The following is a 22,273-nucleotide window of genomic DNA, read 5'->3' on the forward strand; positions in this document are numbered from 1 at the left end:
ACAACAAACTCATTTCACACTGTAACCGAATTAGGGGCGAGCATGAGCGAAGGAGAATGACCAAAGCAAGAGGAGAGAGCGAAGATACACCTGTGCGTTAACTAAGGTCCTGATTACGCTCTACCACAGCTGCTGATCTAACGGTCTCTCGCCAGTGATAGGGAGCGAGTGCTTAAGGTGAAGGAGAAATGGCTCTAGAGCAGTGGTTCCCATCTCTGGTGCTGGAGCATCCTTGCCCTGCTCAATTTTCCCCTGCTCTGAGATGCCTACACCATGCTAACCTAAAGAAATGGTTATGGGGAGGGGGTCACAAAGCAGGACTTTTCAGTTAACCAGATGACTTAAAAATATCAGCGGGGTTCCTCTTTAAGTTTCTGCGTAAATAAAAGATATAAACAAAGTAATTCAAAGTGGATTGATGTTAAGCGCTCCTTTCTAGAGAAACCCAGAAGTTAGAGAAACTTTTGTTTGAGCTGTTCACAGTGGTGGTGATGGGAATCAGACGTCCAAAGCATTTAATGCCTCTAAAAACAACCTCACAGAAAGCTATTCCAAAAAATGGTTACAAACACATTTTCTGATGCCCAGTTTCTTGTTTCTGATGAAACTGTTTTGAAATGAGCCTAAAATGTGGCAGAGAGGTACACAGGGAGCACTGTGAGGCAAAATAATATGCAAAATTTCTTTTTCTGATTTACATTTTATGATTTCACATTTTACTGCTGTCAACATTACACATCAACACTCAGAAGACATGTTGGTTCACTGGTTGGTTCACATAAAATGGCTGTATTTGCGTTGTAGACATTGTGACCCCTGGTTCCTATCACTAATTTTGTCTTCACAGTGGTACAGTTGGTAAGTTTCTCTACAATGAACCATTTCACATCAAGCTAATCTTAGTTTTACTTTGTTTTCCTCGTAACCTGGAGGCATAATTGCCAGTGTGTACGGGTACGTCTTATGGCATTCCATTTCACACCAAACCACTCTGAATGACTTTGCTTACTTCTCAACAATTGATTTATGACATTGAGAAATAAGTGGAACTCCCCATTTAAGACTAAAAGCCACTGTCCAACAAGAGAATAGATCATATACAATCTTCATTTTAAATGGGCCAAATACCGAGACTTTTTGTCTTGTGAACCCCAGGTGTTTTAAGATGAGCAAAAACACAAATACACAGGAGTAGGAACCACTGCCCTAGAGGCTTGGGTTAAGGTTAGCTCTGACTACCCGAACCCCAATCATAACCCTATGACAAATGATGAATCTGGAGTTGGATCAGCACTAAAGAACAACATCACCAACGCATTCAACAAGCGTCTTCTACATGATCCCATCATTACACCCTGCCCTTCTTCAGATTCCAAAACTGTCGCCTGCGCCCCCAACAAAAATGTCCCAATTTCATTTCACACCAACACAAGCCAAGTCCGCGCTCCAAACACTCCACAACTCGTTTTATGCTGTTTTTATTTTTCCATATAAATTACGTTTTAAAACAGAGGGGGTAAGGTGGGTTTGGTTGGTGGTTGACTATAAGGTTTGCCTTTTCCTCTGCACAGTTAATTAAGCCAACGGTTTGTAGCTCGCTGTCTTTAGACACGTTTCACAACAGGGTGTTGGTGTGTTGTCTATTCATTTCAGTTAGAGAGTAGTCATCAGCAACATTAAAAAAAAGAAAAATAAGATGGCCATTTTATTCTCCTTTTCCCCCCTTCCCCTCCCCCACCCCGTATCCTCTTCTCCGCAGACACCTTCATCGTCTCTCGGTCCTGATTGTGATTTCAGCCGGTGGGGGAGAACGCAGGAAGCTCAGCACGCAAACGAGTCATCAAAGGCAACCGTCTCGGGTGTTTTAAAAATGGTGCTGTTGCCCCACCTCCTGTTCCGTCCCCTCCTCCCTCAGCCCCACCCCATTTCAGGTGTTCACATGTCATTGGCTAGCTCTTCCGTTTCTGTGGAGATGTCACCGTTAACAGCAATCTTCATGTTTTCCTCGTAGCCTGGAGGCATGAAGGCCAGTGTGTACGGGTAGATCTTATGACACTCTGCCCTATACGATTCGGCCGTCTCCATGGCGTCTCCAAGGCTGCCGTCACGCAGACTTTCCAACACCTCTGTACAGATCTGAGCAGAGAGAGAAGCATGCTGCAGTCATTTAGGACAACACAGAACTGACCATTTATGTCTGAAAGAGTTGGACTCACGGGTGAAGTGTATTTACTTTTGACGTAATTACTGGTCCTTTGTTGTATCACATCAAAATGAGGAAAAAAAATTATTGGCACAAAAATATATCTTTTTTTTTTGCAGTTTTGCAATGAGAGCTTCAAGTAAGGTAATTTTGACTACTCCAGTAAACTAGGAGATCCCCAGAAGAACTAAACAGTTAACAACATACTAACAATTTAGCAATATTTTATTAGCAAATAATGTGGAGAAAGACAGGAAACAAGCAAGTTTCTGATCCAACTACTCGGCTAAATTACCAGCCTTTTCTAAGTTGAAATGGTCATCTGAGGGGAGAGGAATACAAAGAGTTGAGAACCACTGGCCTTGTGGAACAGCCAGTGAGGTTGTCGCTGTGTACAGTCTCAATTGAACTTGTATCCTGAAATTGCTACTCAGTTCAATCTTACTTGAAGAGAAGGTTTCTAAGGAAAATCTACTTAACAACCGCAAGGCGCTCTACAACCCTTCAAAATCATCAACACAGTGAAAGTCATGTCAGCGTTTTTCCATATCATATTCGGAAATCAAACATTCTTGGGCAGGGGTGCTTAATTCTGGTCCAGGAGGGAGATCTACCACCCTAGAGAGTTCAGATCCAAACAACCTGGCTCTAATATTCAGATGCCCGTTAAGGCTTTTGTTACCAGATTAAGTGTGTTAGATTAGGTTTGAAGCTAAACCTTGTAGAGTGGTCTATCTCCAGGACTGGGCACTCTTGCTTTTGGGTGAAGGCACGTTTGGTGAAATACTGATTTCCTAAAGGTATAGTGAATTATGGATGTTCTACAACAGGCTGTAGAACTGTTTATTCTATTAGCTGTTGCTATGCCTAGTATGTACCTGAATGCTCCTGCTATTAAGTGACTCGTCCAGTGCTGTTGCAAGTTCCAATGCCTTCTTCTGTGTTGAAGGGTCTAAGTAGTACATGCTTTTGGCAGCTTTAAGAGAAAACAGAGGAGAAATGCAGAGAAGCACAGGTTAGTCTCACATTATGTCTGCACCTGCATATCTGCTGTACAAAAAAAAATAAATAAATAAATTTAAAAAAAATCTTTAAATTTTTATTTTTCTACATCATTTGAACACAGCAGCTGAGCAGCTGTACTTCACTGCGTGAAGATTTAATGGTGAGTGGACCAGGAGAAATGCTCTGAAATTGCTTGGAATAAAATCTCTAACTTATATTAAAAGAACATTTTGCCTTCTGCCTTTTTTTAATGGGACAGCTACGATATGTAAAATGAACCCGTGTTTGTGTTGGAGTGTATGTACGAACCTGCAAATCGGTGAGGGATAGAGTCAGAGTGCTTGCTGAGGAAAGCTTGGTTAAAGCTCTTGGCATTGCTGTCACCTAACAACCGAGAGATTTCCTGCTTCAGAACCGTGCGGACCGGTTCTGCCAAGTCTTTAGCCTCTGATACTGCCAATCACAAACATGATCACATCAGCCAACACACTCAGTTTAATCAAATACAGGAAACAAACTACAAATATTAGAAATCAGGAAAAATACTGGCAAACAACAGACTCTCAGTCAAAATGAGAGCCTAATCAATCGTCTGATAGAATTACCTCTTTTGAAGAAACGCACTAGACATTGGTGAAGCCATGGGTGATCAGGGTCTATAGCAGAGGCCCTCTTCACTGATTGCAACATTAACAAGAACTTTTCTGAAAGATAAAGGAGGGAGAAGTTTTCATACTGACCTTTAATAGGGCTGAGCCTTTCATCGCAATCAAAAATGAAAGGAGAATTTTGGAAAAGCTCCAACTATTGTGCTTAAACATCTAAATTTAAAAATCAGTTGATTTAGCTACTATCAAGTTCATGCAACAATAAATTCTTGTGGTGAAAGATTTTCTTTCACCTTTTCTGAAGTAGATCTCGAAGGCCAGGAGGTGAGTCTCTATCTTATTTTTCACCAGGTTTTTTAAAGGATTCAGGAACTTCACAGCCTCATCTAATGGGTTTTCCACCTAGAAAGAGATTTCAAAAACAAAAGAGGGAGATGCGGATTCAGCAGTTCCCTTTTGGCTACTACACAAACTTTAAAAATACACAGAGATTCCAAGTTCCCTTTTGGCTTTTTCATTATTTAAATTCCACATATTGAGACACTGGAGTTCCCCCCCGCCAGGTCTGAGGTCCAAACCATGTTCTCCACTCAAACGACCACATATGTACACACACACACACACACACACACACACACACACACACACACACACACACACACACACCTTAGCTAGTTTTTCTGGTATGAGTTCCTCTTTAGGTCCCCCAATCTCCTCATCATCATCCTCTTTCTTTTTCTTCTGGTTCTTCAGCTGTTTCTCTTTTTCCGCATTCTTCTTCTCTTCTTCCAGTTGAGCTTTCTTCTGTGCTCGCCGTTGCTTATTCCGCAATTTCTTCAGCTCTTTGTCAGACAGATTCCCTATGGGAACACACACACAACCAGACAGTGACTGCCTGCCTCCACTCTGGCTAAAATGTGCTTGGGTGCCTACGCGTTTGTGCATGTTTTCTTACCGGTATCAGCCTGTAGCTCCTTGCTGTCATCGATGAGTGGGTTGTCATGCAGGTTGAGGTAGATTTGGATGGCGGTGCTTGCAGCTTTGTAGTAGAATGGATGCATGCGCAACACATCCTCTAGTTTTAACAGGTCTACATAGGAGCGAAGAGTCATCTTCCGCATGCAGTATGTGTGGAAGTCAAACTGATCGTCCGTTATCTCCACAAAGTGCTACAGATGGAGACACAAGGTTGTATTTAATGTAACCAATCGACATAGCAGTTAATTACATATGCTTGAGTGTCGTGAAAAAGGGGACATGTTCAGAAACCAAAGTCTATACTTCCTCATAAATCTCTGTATGGCGCAAAAAGTTGTAGCCTACTGTGTCAGTTGCAAACAATAAGAATTCAAACAATTCCTTTTTTTCTATTCATAACCTACTTTAGAAAGAAATATGAATGTGAATGCAACTGCATGAACTGTTAGCTAATGTTAACGTTAGCTTATTTCACCATTAAGTTGATTCATCAAGTTAACGTTACTGTAGTAAAAGTTATGATAAAAGTTTACTTCCAAATTGGCTACTGTAGAATCTGATGAAAACAAGGGTGAATGAGAAGCTGCTTCAACTCTTTAAGAAGACTTTTACAGATGTTAAAATATAAAGTGGCTGAATAATGATCATGATATTGGGTGGGTGTCCCTTACACACATACACACCTAAACAAAATTACTCTTCAAAAACTGTAAATCTACACAACTTACATGAATGCTAATCCTTCAAAATGGCACAAAATTTCACCAAATGGCTCCTTATCCAGGCAAAGAAAAAAAATGGCAGAGACACTCACCCTCTCGATCTCATGGCATTTTTTAAGTGCATCTCCGTATTTCTTCATGGATTTATATGCCAGTGCACACTCGGTCTGAAACCACATACACTGCATCTCGTTCAGGTTCTCGACTGCAGAAGCCCCCTCCTGAAACAGACACAAAGTGGGGGGGGGAAATAAAAAATAAATACATAAAATAAATCAGTGTCAAAACAGTTTTTACCCAGTTAAAAATTTATTTTGTATTTACAAATTTACAAAGGTCTGTCATGATTGTGAAATTTTAGCCTCCATATAAATAACAATGATTATCGTTTAAATTGTTTTTGTTCACTGTATGTGATTAAAAATTTAATTGCCTTTTGCTTCACTATATAAAAGTACAACCAACTGGCCAAACCAGCTGACTAGATAACTGTATTAACTATCTATATTAGCTATATATGCTTCCCAGCTGATGACAGATACAGTTCCAACAAACAAAAAAACAAAAAACAAACATACATTACTCCCCATGTTAAAGCACCAGTTAGAACTTTTGGAGCCAGTTTGCTGGACATGCATTAAGCTTAGTATTGTATTAAATTCTAACATCAATGGTGATTTACCACTAAAAACCTTTTTTAGTGTAGGGTTAAGCTTAATCTGGGTCCGGGAAATCAGCCATTGTTGTTTTCTTAAGACCCATGATGTGTCTCATTAAATGGATTTTTTTATACTTGCCTCAACCCAACAGACGAAAAGACACCTAATTCACATTCTGCATGTCGCAACATGAACATATGCTTGTGCAAGTTAACTGGAGAATAACTGCATTGAGCTCAAATAATTGTGATAAGCTCAGATAAATGCAATCAATGTAACTGTGACAGGCAAAAAAGTTTTCAACAATTAACATCGGGGACAATTGTTACTCTCAACAAAAACCTTTTTAAATTGGAAAAAAAAGGACAAATTCTCTCCTTCTTTCTAAGGCATCCTGATATTACTATGGCTGGAATTGCCATGTACTTCTCTCTCACCCGCGTGAACTTGGAGCACATCTCCTCGGCCTCTTTGACCAGGCCTGCTTTGAGCAGGTACTTGGCGCATTTGGAGTTAATGAAGCGATCAGCAGTGTCCAGCGCCTGGGCCTCATCCATCCAGCGTGCTGCCTCCCGAATGTTCCCAGCATGCTGTAGGCACAAGAGAAGAAGTTGATGAGACAAGAACAGCAAAATGTCTTTATACACACAGATGTTTACAAGTAGATAGCATTTTATGTATGTAATGTTACACACAGGTTACTAAATGCACATTTAATGAACTGCATGATATGATGGCTTTGGCTCAAAAACCTATTGAATTTAACTTAAATAGAGCAAAAACAGTATCCTCCCATAATTCAAGTGAAATTCAGGCATCAATCCCCGCCCCCGCCACACATATACAAACATGTATTCAAATACATGACTAACTACTTACAACTACAATGTATCTTAAAACCTGCATTATGGAGCATTTAAAGTGTTTGGGTAAATGGCTAAGCATTTAATTAAATTGGTTGAACAACTGTACAGAAAAAATGCATGTCTGTCTGTTTAAGCGTGTTTTGCATGTTCATACCTTATATATCTTAGCTTTAACTAGAAAGAGTTCAATGAGAGTCGGCGTGCTTTCTATTGCAGAGTTGATGTACTCGAGAGCCAGTGTCTGCTGACCAATCTGATCATAGTGCTGTGCCAGGAAGTACTGCACCCATAGTAATGTGGTGGGTGGCTCCTCCTTCCCATCGTCTGTGGCAAACAATACAACCAGACAGCACACTAGCCCATCACATGAATGATTAAATACACAAAAAAAAATCATTGTAGAATTGTAAGTTCTTACCGTTTGGATGGAACATTCGGCAGCTATTCAAAGATGTTTCATAACCTACAACTAATTCTTCAATTATTGCCACCTGCAAATGAATGGTATACATGTCAATAAATCATTACATTTTAGATTTTCATAGCTGGCTTTGATCATATAGATATGAAATCCCACTGTCACCTTTGTTGTTGAGTCCCAGTAGAACCTGATTTTGGCTGTTTTCCTTACACAGCAAGTTAATGTAGTTAAACAAACAAAGACCATGCTTTTGGTCGTCTTCTCATATAGCCATAACATTGTGTTTTTTGTAGTTTTAAGAGTGATCAGACATATTTCTTGAATCTCACACTATGTATTTAGTTGGATGGCTCATCTGGTTCAAGCAACATAAAATTGCTTGCATTCATTGTTTTGGCTGAACTAATAAAGACCTTTTAGCAATATATCCCTCCCCCAGTTCACGCCACTTTTAGCTCAAATGTTTGTAAATAGCAAGTCCTGGTAAAAGTCCTCACTTTTAACAGAGATTTGTAGGTTGTTCACATACAATACTTTTACAACTATTTAGCAATAACCAAAATATTTGGTTGTCCCCCACTTAATCAAGTGGTGTCTTGCACTCTCTGAAATTGCCTCAGTGTATGAATAGTTCCTCACCTTGTCCTTGTCCTGGTAGAGGGGTTTAAGAGTAGTAAAGACTGGAGGGCAGCCTTTGCTGAAGTTCATTCTTAAATACTTATCCAGACACTCCCTAAACTTCTCTCCTTATAAAATAACAGGAAAAAAAAATGTCAGCATTTTGCGGAAACCTGTAAACCTTTTGTCATCAAACCCATATGAAAGTAATAGAAAGTTAGAAAATGATGTGCCACTAACCAGAAAGAAAGTTGAGAGGCAGTCTGCGAGGCACCAGGCCTTTAGGGTACTTTACCCAGGCCTCCTCATAGATCTTCAGCCGTTCTTCTGTTGTGGCTACAAAACACAGGCAAATAGACATGGTGGTTACATGGTAGTGTCAGAGGGCACATGTTTACTTAGGGGTAAAAAAATTGCACTAATGCAGAGTGAGGTCTTAGTCTGAAGGTGGAGATTCAATTGCATCAATTTTGAAATATTCAGTTCCAAGTGATATTACTAATATTTAAAAAGTTTAAAATGTTTTGGTTAAAATTAAATTCCTGGGCTATTTTCAAATGAAAAACAAAACACTGGTGACATTGGTGTATTGTTCTTGTTGTCTACATTCCATCAGCATGTAAATTGTTCCCCCAATCATATTTGTGCATTTAGTATATTTGAAAAATAATTCAGAACTGTGCCTAAATTAAAAAAAGTAATTAGATGAAACTTAGAAAAACAGAATTTAATCGAATCAGAGTAAAATGTAATAGTACGATTTCATTACGATTACGAAGGACTTGTAAACCATAAACTGAGTGGTGCAGCTGTATTGTTGGCCATTTTCATTACAAGTTTGATGCCCAGCAATACCACAGCCATCAGTGGCCAGGACTCCAAGACAGCATGATTGGCCCTCCCGCACCCCTTATCACTCTTTTCGCCACTGTAATCAAACTGCTGTGAAGGCAGAGATTTATACTCTTGATGACTGTATTTAGCTTCTAATTTGTAACTGATACACCAGATGTGAGTACCAGGCTTAAGTGCTTTCTCCAGGCCGTGGTAATAGGACCAGTTCTCCGGGTTTCTCTCCTGCAGTCTTCTGTACACATCAGCAGACTCCTCAAAGCGCCGCAGACTCAGCAGGAGCTCTCCTACACAAACAACACACACCATCATAGCCTGTGATTCAATGTATGTGAGCATTTTCTGGTAATAGTGTTAATTTACAGAGCCAGTAAACACACTAAAAGTAAGTAGATTAGTAGTCAAGCAAATTGGCAGAGTGCCAGGAAAAGGGTAAGGTCATTTCAGACTCATCTGTGCCCCACCCTCTCCACATCTGTTTAAGTCTGGGGGCCATCAGGAATGAAGGAAGCATGAGTTATGTTTTCCTATTTCGCATTTTCGCCAGGAATTTGCATAAATTAGGAGTGCACAATATAACGCTTGTTAATCGCTATCGTAATATGGGCCTTTTGTGATGCTGTTACACTGTATGGTCACCTACAGGAGTTTTTATGACTTTTTATAAGATTTCCCTTCACTGGAACTAAGGGATTTAGGCCAACCCCTAAAAAAAAAAACCCATAGCATTATCCCTCCTCCACCAAACTTTACAGTTGGTACAATGCAGTCAGGCAGGTAATGTTCTCCTGGTATTTGCTAAACCCAGACTAGTCCATCAGGCTGCCAGATAGAGATGTGTGATTCGTCACTCCACAGAATACATTTCTACTGCTTCAGAGTCCAGTGGCGATGTGCTTTACATCACTCCATCTCACGCTTGGTATTGCACTTGGTGACGTAAGGCCTGCATACAGCAGCTCGGTCATGGAGACCCTTACCATGAAGCTCCCAGTGAACAGTTTTTGTGCTGATGTTAATAGCAGAGGAGGTTTGGAACTCTGCAGCTACTGAGTCAGCAGAGCATTAGTGCGTTTTATGCACTATGCGCCTCAGCACTTGTAACTTTAAGTGGTCCACCACTTCATGGCTAAGTTGCTATTGTTCCTAAACACTTCCACTTTTCAATAATACCACTCAAACTTGATCGTGGAATATCTAAGAGGGAAGAAATTTTGCAAACTGACTTGTAGCTGTGTTGGCATCCTATTACAGTACTACACTCAAAATCACGGAGCTCTTTGGAACGACTCATTCTTTCACAAATGTTTGTAAAGGCAGACCGCATTGCTACGTGCTTGATTTTATACACATGTGGCAAAGGGACTGAATGAAACACCTGAATTTAATGATTAAGAGGTGTGTTCTAATACTTTTGTCCATATAGTGTATCACTGAAAGCGGCAATATGCAAATGAGCCTTTTATTTAATTATAACATTTAGCATGTGTTGTGAGTATCTTCACCTTTTACAGAGTTAGCTGAACACTCAAGTAATCCAACAAAGGTTAATTATTTTGGTACAAACACAATTTAGATTATTGTTATTACAGTATAACAGTATCACTAGCACTTTGTCCATATTGTGCAGCACTACTAAGAAAGTACTTATGTTACACAGAGTCATAAAAAGAGTACCCGAGCGCAGAAACATAGGAAAGTATTTTAGTTTAGCAGCATATAGGTGATACACCATGATGTCAAGCTAATCACTATTTACATGAAATAGCACATTTCCAACAACAGCACAGATTGCACATATGACCAACAAAGCAAACGCTGGTGGCACACCCGGCTGCCTCTGCTTGCTCTCGCTGGATTAACTTTATAAGCAGAGCATCAACCAATCAGATTGTTGATAAGAGGCACGAAAGCCACTTGTGTCACGCCCATAGTTAAGCTACACATGCACATCCAGCAGGAAATTGTTACAATTGTTGACAAAAACATAGGAGTGAGAGATAATTACACAGGCTGAAAATGTAAATGTTTAAAACAATATAAGACTGCGTCAGCGCACAGAAATGTGTTTCCATAACACGTCCACAAAGCAGCCAAAAGTTGGCTAGGGAAGCGATGCACCCCACTCTAAAAAGGTAGCGTCAACTTCAAAAAGTAAATAGCTACTGCAGATTTTAACATATGAAAATAGCACAAAATAAAAAACTCTACCCAACAAACAGCATTAATGGGTCGTTGCTATGCTTAAAATTGTTATTTTTCTATTATTGTTTTTAGCCACTGCAGCTGGGAGTCGTGCAGCCCCCACAGCACTCCCAATTCCCATGTCCCTACATAAGTGAGGTATAGAAAAAGCATGCACATGTGGGTGTGTGTACCTCTGGTCTCCTCAACAGCCAGCTTGTCACAGATTTGTTTCTCGTAGGTGGTGAGATGCTCCAGAGCCTCTTTGAGGAGCCCTGCTTCCCTCAGCACCTGATTCTGATACAGCAGCAACTCACTGTACTCATAATCCACCTTATCTGGAGACGTCTGCCTCACACACACACACACACACACACACACACACACACACACACACCACAGAAAGACAGTTAATAAAAAAAACAATCTACAGGTGATTTTTCCACCAGACAGAATGGTATAGAATGGTACAGTTACTAATCCATGATCCAAGTACTGTGTCATCATTTTCACTGCCAATTAAACAACTGAGCACCTAAACAGAATTTGGTTACCCTTTTTTAAAAGGGAAAGAAAAGAAAAGAAATGAATAAAACAAGCTAGAATTGCTCCCCCATCGTTGCTACTGTTTTTGTGTTTAGTGTTAACAGCAGTGTTGCGTGAAAAATCACATGACCACCACACAGGCTCCAGAGAACTCCACTTCTTTCATGCAACAGGCACAAGTACTGGAAAAACGCCTTATGACTCTACATAGGGGGTCATCCGTTCTGGAACTGGAGGACCAGGGTCCAGAAGCGTTTGTCACTTAAATATACCTCTAGTAATTACTGTGCTGGACTCCAGCCCACCAGAGACAGAAGTCTCAACCCTGCAGAACCAGGAGGCGATGGCTCTCCCTGTTCAGCCTCTTCACACTGCCCATATTAGGATGCACGTGGATTTCTTTTGTGTGACTGTAACTGACTGGACTTCAACTGTACATGACTTTGGTTACTGAATACCCCAAACAGTAAATGGCGTACACTCATTCACAGGCACGTCATGAGCAGAACAGTACAGCAGGACTGCACTGGTTAAAACAATGACATAAGTCTTCCATTGATGTTCCAAAATTTTTTAAAGTGCCCAGATGAAGAAGTGCATATAAAATGTAGTTAACGTAATTATTACTTGTAATTATCCACAAATGAACATAAGGCACTTTTTGAATGGTAATGCAGCCAGTTTCCCAGTTTTGTGTCGGCAGGTGCCGACCCACAGCTTCCTGAGAAAACAGAAATGCATGCTGGGACAAAGACAGGAAGAGGGAGTGCTACTGGCAATCCTGCAGAACCGCAGGAACCCGGGGCAACTCGCCCTGGCAATAGCCAGATTACACACCACACAATGCACATTCAACCACACCCTTGACCTCTACCACCATTATCCCTTTATTCTGGCCTCCATCCAAACCCACTTACTCGTTCTCTTCAGGCTCACCCTCAGGAGTACCTCATGAAAGTCTTAACAAATCACTGACTCTGTTCCTTTATTTTAGTTCATATAAATTTAGCTGCTAGGTCAACAGTACTCTTAACCTTTACCTACACTTGATATCAATAACCACATACCACATGGGAGCACTCTGTAGGTTTACAGTTACCAACTGTACCATCTGTGACTGCACAGTTTAGCAGTAAAGAGATCACCATGGGACCACTGCTAACCAGACAATGAGTGACCTATTCTGTGCACAGCAACAGATGGGCCACAGCCAGTAACTGTAAACCTACAAAGTGCACCTATGCGGTAGGTGTAGCAGATACAATGGCTAGTGGATAGCTGTTTCTGATGAAATGACTGTGTCAAAAAGTAGGGGTAACTCAGCATACAATATAAACAGTCATCTATCAGGTCTCTGGCTCTGTCGTCATCATGATGATAATCTAAAACACTCTTGTATATTAACAACTTCTCCCGTTGTGCAAGTTCACCTGTAGTGCAGCATTTACCTGTTGCGTTTTCCGGAACTCCTCGATAATCTTTGCTGCCATCTCATAGTCCTCCAGTAGGTGGTATGCAATGGCATAGCCGATCCACGATGCCCGCTGAGCCGGTCGCAGCTGCAGGAGCTGGTACCGGGTCTCCTACACACGCACGAATGAAAAGATTTTATGGTGAGAAGCAACAGCTAAGCCAGAGCTTTTATCACAACACAGAAAAACAAACTTATCCATAATACCTATACAATGCAAAGCATATTACATTTAGGTCTTGATAAAGTCTAAACTGCAGCACCAAATGGTGAATCACCCTTGGGAACTCTTTTCAGTACAGGCTTAAGCTGATTCTGGCTCTGGGAAACTGGCCTTTAGTCATTAGGCTGACACTTTTGTCCAAAGCAAATAGGCCTGGCCAAAATTAACAGTAGGTCTATTCAGGTTTTACATTAAAAACCCATGAGTGTCATTTTACTCCATAGCTTTAAGCTCTCTAATTAGGACTTGCAGTTGAAGAGGTGTCTCTCTTACCACCACCATCATCATCATCATCTCACTCACACTCACACACACACACACACACACACTCACCCTGTAGCCCTCCAGGTCCCTCATTTGAATCTGCAGCAGGGAGAGGTCTCTGAGGATCTGCAGGTTGTCTTTGTCCCATTTCAGGGCGTTTCTGTAACACTTAATAGCCTCATCGTACTTCTTATCCGACCGCTGCAGCAGACCGTACACGTGCCAGCCTGGGGACCCATGTTAAGGCCAAGCAAAACCCTGCCTTGAAGCAAACAGCTAAAAGGAGCCTTCATTTACTATAATAGTATACAGCATTAGAAAAACTAAATTCTGAGAGGGAGGAAAAAAAAAAACAAAAAAACAAAAAACCATGCGTACTTCGGCAGCACTAAAATTAGAACTGGAATTAGGGGGAAAAAAAAAAATATTTACAGCAATAATGACAAGAACTGTCTACTGTTGTATATGGGGCGAAATGTAACATGTTACAGCGCCGTACTGTGTATGTGCGTTATCAGCTGGTGGTGTCAGTACACATCACAGTCAGGCGCGGGGCAGGAATCTTGGCCTGGTTCCATTGTCCCCAGCAACAGCATCAGAGAGAGAGAGACACACACACACACACTTTATGAGAGTGAATGTATATAAACTAGTGATGTCACAGTTAACATGTTTATAACATGTTAACGAGATAAATTATTGACGCCACACTTTTTATTAACGTTAACACATTTTCCTAGTTTGACTCTTCAAACCATTTCGTACTTCCACAACAAAGCCCTGCTGCTCACGCTATGCATCTAAAATCTAAAACTGCAATCCTGTCTTTTAAATATAGCTTTTAAATGGCAAGTTCCTTTCACAACTCTCTTGATAAAACCAAAGTTATTTCCAGCTACTGCAATGCTGTGAATTTGTCTATCAAAGTATGTAGAATGAGAAGTATTACTATAGAGCAAAACACACCGCTGATGCTGGTAATTTCAGCGATTCAGCAAACGTATTTATTTATAGGAAGCTTATTTTATCCACTCGCTTAATTATTCTGAACTGCTGCCAACCAAAAAAAAACCTGTGAATGTGTGCATTTCAGGTGTTTTAAGGATACAGACATGGCTCTTGAGGTCGTTTCGGAGCCCTCGGCGTACAAGTTCATAGGCCTCTTCTTTCTTCCCCAGGCAGTTGAGTGTCAGCCCCTTCATCGCCAGCGTCTCTACAAAGGTCACACAGGGTCAAACATGATAACACTTTCTATAGAGATTAATAAATGATGACAACTGACAACATAATTTGCTTAAATTATCTTAAACTAGCAATACAAAATGAAAGTGAATTACTTAGTACTATAATCACTGTGATACATAATGCAGCCTCACCACATAACATTCAGATTAGGTTTCATACTGGAGTTAGTCTAATTTATAAAAAGGGGTTCAGAAATATCTTTTCTTTGCATTTTGCAATTAATAAAATTAATTAATAAAAAGTTAATAAAATTAATAAAAGTAAATATTTGTGCCTTTTATCAGTGAACCATAAATGGCAGCAAAAGTATCGTCCTAATTTCCAAAAGTTTCAACAGGTGCACATGGTCAGAAATAATAATTATATGAAATTGTTACAGTCTTGCAATGTTGTGCTTATTTTTTCCATCAAAGATCACAATAAACAGTAAGAATATTATGTAATTCTAAAGGCATTTGAGAAAAAAAAACAAAACTTTTGACTACTGTCAAAATTAACATGAGGTCAAACAAGGAGGCCAAAAACCACTTGATTCACACAGAAAGCACCAGTGTACAAACATCAAAATAAAAAGGCAGCTTACAGTAAACTACAGAGAATCCAATATCACTCCTGCATAAACGGAATATTGATAATCTCACGGATAGCAAAAAACACATAGATCTATCCGTAATGAAGAAGCACTGGGGTGTAACGGTACACTCAGCTCACAGTACTGGGGTCACGGTTCTGTATTCGTACTTATTTGTTTTCTAACAAAACTGAATGATGAAAAACTATGACTATGATCATCAAGTTCATTTGTCCATGCTGTACCACTTACTAACGATACTAGAGGGGCAGGTAGGAGAAGTGCTGGAGTGAGTAGTTAATTTTGATCATTCGCAACCTTTGGTGTTAAAACAATGCAGGTGCACAATTATGATGCACATAGTAACAGTTTTGCTTTTACTATGTCATGTGCATATGAACTCTCCACCAAGGTGGATGTTGTGTTTACAGGCTGTCTATAATTGGTCTAAACCTGCTTTCATAACAATGCACGCAGTTTTTCAGCACTCTAAAGGTACTGATGATACTAGTTTACATTTTTATGCCATTTGGCAGATGCTCTTATCCAGAGCAACTTACAATTTGATCATTGTACACAGGTAGGCAAAGGTAGTGTTAGGAGTCTTGCCCAAGGACTTATATTGGTGTAGTGTAGGGTGCTTACCCAGGCAGGGGATTGAACCCCAGTCTACAGCGTAGAAGGCAGAGGTGTTCCCCACTACACTATACCAACCACATTATGATACCCATAATGCAATCAGGAATGTGCACTGTAGCAGTTTATGATGATAACAAACATAGATGCATTGTTCCTGTTTTTTTTTTTAGACCGAGTACGAGCGCATGTATTTTAGATGAGTGCAATGTACCTTAACAGGCACTTTATTTAATATCTAGCTGATTCTAAATGAAGTGCATTAGCTATATTACATTAGTTACCTTGGATCAAGCAGTGCTGAAGTGGAGAAGAGTGGATTTTGTTCCACAACACAAAAGCGCTTCTGAACAGCTGTTAGTAAAGTGTGTTTCATAGTCTTGATTCTCATCTGTCTCTTTCAACGACACTCTCTGTAGCACACTGACAGCAGTAATCACATCTGAGACTAATCCCAGGAGCTCACGCTTCAAGTTTCATGTCTTGTTGGAGTCTTTTGTTTGGCTTGCTGAACTGCAGTTGAACGTCCTCTAAAGTCAAGCATACACTGTGATTTTAGAAATCTTGCTATTTTGTTATCTGGTGATAGCTCACACTGTACATTTGAACAGACCACTGTATACAGATTAAGTCTACGATTAATGTGCTCACGCTGTACAAAACACTTGGTCTGACTTACCGGCTATGTCTAATGCAGCCCCCTACAAACAGCTGTCTTTGAACAGCTGGCAATAAAGAAGTTTCTGTCAAAACACACTGCGCACCCAGGTACTAAGCAGAAATGCTGAGAAACTAAGCTACAGCAGGTTTGCTAACCTGTACCACGTGCTCTGAAACTAAAAGAAGGTGGTGATGTAGATGGGTAGGACGATACGGTCTCTGGGCCTATTTTACAATGACAATTAAGAAAACAATAAATAAAAATAAAATTCAATGTATTGATGTTCACACTTCACAATTTTATTCAGCCAAACAGAGTAAAGTTGGCATGTATGGACTGTGTGTGTTTAAAACAGGCTAAACTCTCAGTGTATGCGCTTTGTATAATAATAATAATAATAATAATAATAATAATAATAACAACAATAATAATATCATCAATTAGTCAATCCATAGGTGGTCAGTGCACACATGAATACTCTCTTGGTACAGAGGAGAATGTCAATGTCTTACCTCCATGCTCAGCGAACTTGGGGTTGGACAAAATCTGTTTGCAGAATTTCAGCCCATTTCTGTATTGCTTGTGCTCATAGCATCTCTAAAAACAAAAAAGTAAAAAGAGGAGTGGTTAACACATTCAGAAAGTTTGGTTACGCAACAATCTTAAAAAAAAATCTTCAAATGTCAGAAAAATAATAAAAAGGTCTAGAAGATCAGAAAAAGAAAAACACATTCTGAGTCACACAGACTGCAGACGATAAGTCAGTGGTTCTCAAACTGGTCCTCAGGGACCCCCAAATGGTCGACATTTCTGCCTGATCCCAACACATAGAGATAAGCAAAAACATGGACCATCTAGATGTCCTCAAGGACCAGTTTGAGAACCACTGCTATAAGCAACAAGAAACTACAAACGTATAGGACTGAATAGAAGCTGCATCATCTCAAAACAGTAAGAGGCTGGATCCAGATTCTGGCTGAAAGTCCTTTCCTATCTGCTATCCTGTATTTTTCCAGATCTGTAGACCATGGCGTCACAAAACATATCAGTAGAGCTGACCAGCATGAGCGTCCGCATGACTACCAGATCAGGCAACCAAAGAAAGCAAAAATTATATAAGATTGCCAATGAAGCCCAAGCGTTGCAGTTACGTTACTACACTACAATATGGCTAGCAGAATATTAGAATACTGATGAATCAAAAACAAGCCAACTGTTCAAGATTAGCTTGTATGATTTTGACCAAACCATTTAATTTCACAGGATTACGTTAATGTCCTGATTCCTCAAAACACACACAGAAAATCCACCGTCAATCATTTTACATTCTGACACACCCACATAGTTATGAGCAGGCATCAGCTCGGAATTTTTGGAGCACTTATCTAAATGTTAAATTGAATTATTATTGAATTTATTTGTATTTGTTGAATATAATGCTGGTAAATGCTTTTTCCACAGCATATCTTTTTTACTGAAACAATAATTTAAAGATTTGAAGCCACACTGACAGGTTTAAACGTGGACGCCTGGTTCCTATCACCACCAGTGTCAACAATTATGACTTAGTAAATTTCTTTTGAAGGAGCTTCTCACATCAAACCACTCTGAACATCTGTTTGCATCCTAACCATTTAACCATACAGAAATATTAAAACATCAGTGGAATTCCCTTTTAATTTTGCAGTGCTGTTTAAGACGTCACTTTGCTATGCGGTTTTTTCACACTTATCTCTGAAGGTGTAAAGTTCATAATTTCCATCACTAAAACAGTGAGCATTGGATGAGGCAGCCAGCTGTCATAAACTGTTTCTCTATTTAGGCAATGCCTGCAATCCTCCATGCCAGACAGAGCTTTTGAAGGGAGTTCACCAAAAGGTTTTTGGCAAACCTTTTAAGAGAAAAGAATCTCCGTTGACCAGCAAACGAGCGGTTAAATAAAATGAACTGAACTGGCAGTGCAGTCATTAGAGTCCATGCCTGTCTCAGCGTGCATCTCCCAATCAGTCTGCCCCTGTCAAGTCTCAGCTACACCGGCAGGGTCAGTAAGTTGCAGGTATACTGCCCAGGTCTCCATACACAAAGTAGCTGTGCGATAAATAAGCAACCTCTCTAAATAAAGCAGACCAAATTACTAAAAAAGTACAGTTCAATGTTTTTTTATAAATCTATCCAACAAACCAGCAGAAGCGTTATTGGCTAACTAGCTATAGCTACGCTAACAGCTACATAAGTCGTCCTACTAGCAGGCCCAGGTACCAAGCCTAGCCTTGCGCTAGCTAAACCCTAAATTAAAACAGCACACAGCGCAATCTTGAACAGATGAACATCATTTACAAGCTTAACAGAAACTGAAACACACGTGATACTTGCTGAGCATTTAGATCGCCAGACAATACCAAAGCGCTAAACGAGAGACTTAGCTAGGTTATGCTAACAGCAGCCGTAACCAGCTAGCGTTAGCTAGCTAACACACCCACCCAAACAGCAGCAAGAACGGAGCGTTAAATGAAAATGTTGTCATAGTTCTGCAAAACACCTCACTGTTTTAATGTCAGTGAACTACAAAAGAAAAAGCAACGTGTATGTATAGCTGGGTAAAGCTAACGGTAACTTCCTTCATTAATTAGACGAGTGTTTTAAAGTTACCTATGCTAGCTAGCTAACTCGATCGTTAGCTAGCATATCGCTAGATACAATCCTAGTCGATTTTATTCTTACGATTACTAGATAAACTAAAGCGAAATAAAACGAAAGCATACAGAATTAAAACGTAATACGTTAAAGTAAACCTAATTAAAGCTAGCTAAGGGCGATCGTTAACTAAGGGTGTTTACTAAGCAAAGCTAAGGAGACACTTTGGCTAGCGATAGCTAAGCAACATTAACTGGTGTGGTGACACAGGCCATCAGGGTGAGACTTTAATTATCGAGTATAAGTAGAAACTGCTGAAGAAATGTGCATTTAATCTGTGCATTTAAAACATACAATGCATCTAATAAATATACAGATTTATTAGGTGCATGTTGCATAACTAAAGAAACAGTCAATCCACGAACGCCTGACCAAAGACGTGCACCATCGGGCTTTGCAAGTCAGCCGCGAATAGCAAGTTCACAGCATGTTAGCTACCCAGCTAGCTGGCTGCCTAACCTCCATTTGACAGGAGGCAGATCCCGGCGGCCCAGGGATTTGTGTTTATCTGCCTTTCGCAGCGAGGCCGCAGAGGCTTTTGCTACTCAAGCTCGGCTCATGACAATGAGGCTGTGCTGCGCTCTGAGGCTGAAGCTCCTACAGTAGTTGAACGGTAAAGGAGACGGAGACGGCCGGGCAGGTTAACGTTACACAGTGCCGGCTGACATTATTGGATCCAGGGCAGCTGCAGGAATCGGCTGGCTTAAGTGCACGGAAAAATAAAACTCACCAAAATCCTCTTGAAGAGAGCGTTTTCTTTAGGCGGTAGGGTGACTGTCGGCATCGTTTTCCTGTTCTTCAGCACATGTGAGATGAGATGAGTGCGGGTGTGTATCAGCTGCGGCTCCCCGGCTTTGGCCCCTCGGTCTTCGAAATACTCTCTCGACTCTGCTCGGGTTTTTTGCTCTCCTTTTCGGGCTCTCCCTCCTCCCTCACGTGGTGACAGAAAAGCCCCCTTCTTCTTATCCCAAAATGGCCGATGTACTTCTCCTCCGGGTCAAGTTGCAAGTTGACAGCTCTCTCTCTCTCTCTCTCTCTCTCTCTCTCTCTCTCTCTCTCTCTCTCTCTCTCTCTCTCTCTCTCTCTCTCTCTGTTCTCTTCCACTGCCAGCAGGGGGCGCAAACGCAAAAAGCGGCGCAAGCAAACACTGCACTGTGCATTATTTAAGTCAAATCAAGAGGCTTTTATTGTCTATCCATTTGTGTACAAGAACACAGTGGAGCGAAATTACGTTCCTCTAGGACCAGCACGGTGCACCACGGAACAAAACAGACATACAAAGTGCAAACGTGCAGACTTAAGTGTACAAACATTAAACTACAAACAATGCTATAACTAACGTGACGATAATTAAAACAGACATTAGACAGTAAACAGACAGGACAGTGCAGCGCTGACAGCACTCAATTCTGAGTATGAGGTAGTGAGAATAAGGTGCAGAGATATTTAACGTGCTATGATATGTAGATATACGCAGTCATAACATACGTGAGCACAGCAGTTACTGAGGTAGCTATATAGTATACTATTACTAACAAATATATACTGTACCATACACTCTTCATTTATTTAAATGTAGTTACAACTTCTACGAATTGTTCACTTTTCAATCTCAACAAAACAAAGCAGAAAATAAAAAAAGAAGCCTCAACAGCTAAATATAATATCAATATCAACATTTTCAACAATGTGTCCACCCTTTTGCCTTAATTATGGTTTTTATTTATTTCAGCAGACTTGCTTTCAGTCAAGAAATCTGCAGGGATGTTCCTCCACACTTCCAAAGTTCAGTCTTAGAAGTTGGTTATATTTTCCACTTCTAACAATGTGAGTAATCCCAAACACAGTCAGTGATGTTGAGGTCTGGACTCTGGGATGGACAGTCCATCCTTCTCAGAGCACAAGCAGCTTCTTTGTTTGATTAGCAAATTTTCTACTTTTTTTGGCAATTTCTTTTTTGCAGTAACAGTTTTTTTGTGTAGTTTTGGAAGTCATTATTATTTGTTGCTAAGCCTCTGCAACTGCTTACTCACAAAATGTGTCAGCAGAGGGTTTATTCTTTAGGGTCCCCACTCTGCACTTCAGAAAATAATATTGTAATCTTGTAAATGTAATAAACTCATAACTGAGGACACTATTTAAATGTTAAACAAATCACTACCATTAAGAGTGGATATAGTATTAGGCCATTCAAAAATAACTGCACATAAGTTAAACCTCAGCAAGAACTCAGAATTAACCCCAGAACAGCTGAAAAATGCTGAGCCGTCCTGCAGCTGGAAGTTCACTAACCTGGTCTTTTACTGAATTTTAAATATACCAGTATTTTTAAACATATTCCAAAAGCTTTCTTTTGCTAATTAATGGCCTGTTATAGTTTGAATTTATCTCATTATTTTCTTTCAGCATCCGTTTCTTTCATGATTGTCTCTCTTGAACATCTTATGTTTCTGAAGATTGAATTTCATTAAATTATTTTTTAATAACATGCTTTCTTAAACACACTATGAAGAGATGAGGGCATGAAAAAAACAAAGAAACTAAATTTAAAAAGACAACAACCCCCATACAGACACCTCAGAGCATTTGTTTGTGTTGTGACAGTAACCCTACATGTTTTAATAGAAAGTCACCACAATGACTTCACTCTTCTCCGTTTTGAGTAACAAGTGTCAATATTACAGTATTAATTGTTTTATGGTAAATAATTATTTAAATTAGTTAAAATTACTTAAATAATTATTTTTAGTACATTGTCAAGGCTACAGCTTTCTCAGTTATTATGGAACCATCCACAGTTCTGTTCATCACAGAAAATGTCTTTATTTTTAGAGCTTTCTCCAAAT

At 40.0% G+C, this 22,273-nt stretch overlaps 1 protein-coding gene across 1 annotated transcript; it reads right to left on the reverse strand.

Annotated features, from left to right (window-relative positions):
* Positions 1-1,462: 1,462 nt before the first annotated feature.
* naa15b (N-alpha-acetyltransferase 15, NatA auxiliary subunit b) lies at positions 1,463-20,468 on the reverse strand. The gene is made up of 20 exons (XM_036574831.1): positions 20,158-20,468; positions 17,246-17,330; positions 14,729-14,833; positions 13,690-13,847; positions 13,111-13,245; positions 11,311-11,464; positions 9,100-9,219; positions 8,321-8,416; positions 8,102-8,208; positions 7,460-7,532; positions 7,196-7,365; positions 6,613-6,765; positions 5,609-5,737; positions 4,772-4,985; positions 4,483-4,676; positions 4,110-4,218; positions 3,814-3,912; positions 3,518-3,661; positions 3,082-3,179; positions 1,463-2,136 (listed from the first exon to the last, which is right to left on the reverse strand). The coding sequence occupies exons 1-20, from the start codon at positions 20,209-20,211 to the stop codon at positions 1,936-1,938; spliced, it is 2,598 nt and encodes an 865-aa protein (XP_036430724.1). The 5' UTR covers positions 20,212-20,468; the 3' UTR covers positions 1,463-1,935.
* Between the last annotated feature and the right edge of the window lie 1,805 nt (positions 20,469-22,273).

This window comes from Colossoma macropomum, unplaced genomic scaffold (assembly GCF_904425465.1).
Source record: "Colossoma macropomum unplaced genomic scaffold, Colossoma_macropomum, whole genome shotgun sequence".
Taxonomy (NCBI): Eukaryota; Metazoa; Chordata; class Actinopteri; order Characiformes; family Serrasalmidae; genus Colossoma; species Colossoma macropomum.

What these genes read in the sequence shown, in the direction of transcription:
- naa15b (XM_036574831.1), bottom strand. Translation starts at nt 20,211, where the DNA reads ATGCCGACAGTCACCCTACCGCCTAAAGAAAACGCTCTCTTCAAGAGG. An exon ending in TCTACCAGGACAAGGACAAG is followed by an intron (nt 7,533 to 8,101) that starts GTGAGGAACTAT and finishes ATTCATTTGCAG; the next exon opens with GTGGCAATAATTGAAGAATT. An exon ending in CGAGATCTACTTCAGAAAAG is followed by an intron (nt 3,913 to 4,109) that starts GTGAAAGAAAAT and finishes TTTATCTTTCAG; the next exon opens with AAAAGTTCTTGTTAATGTTG.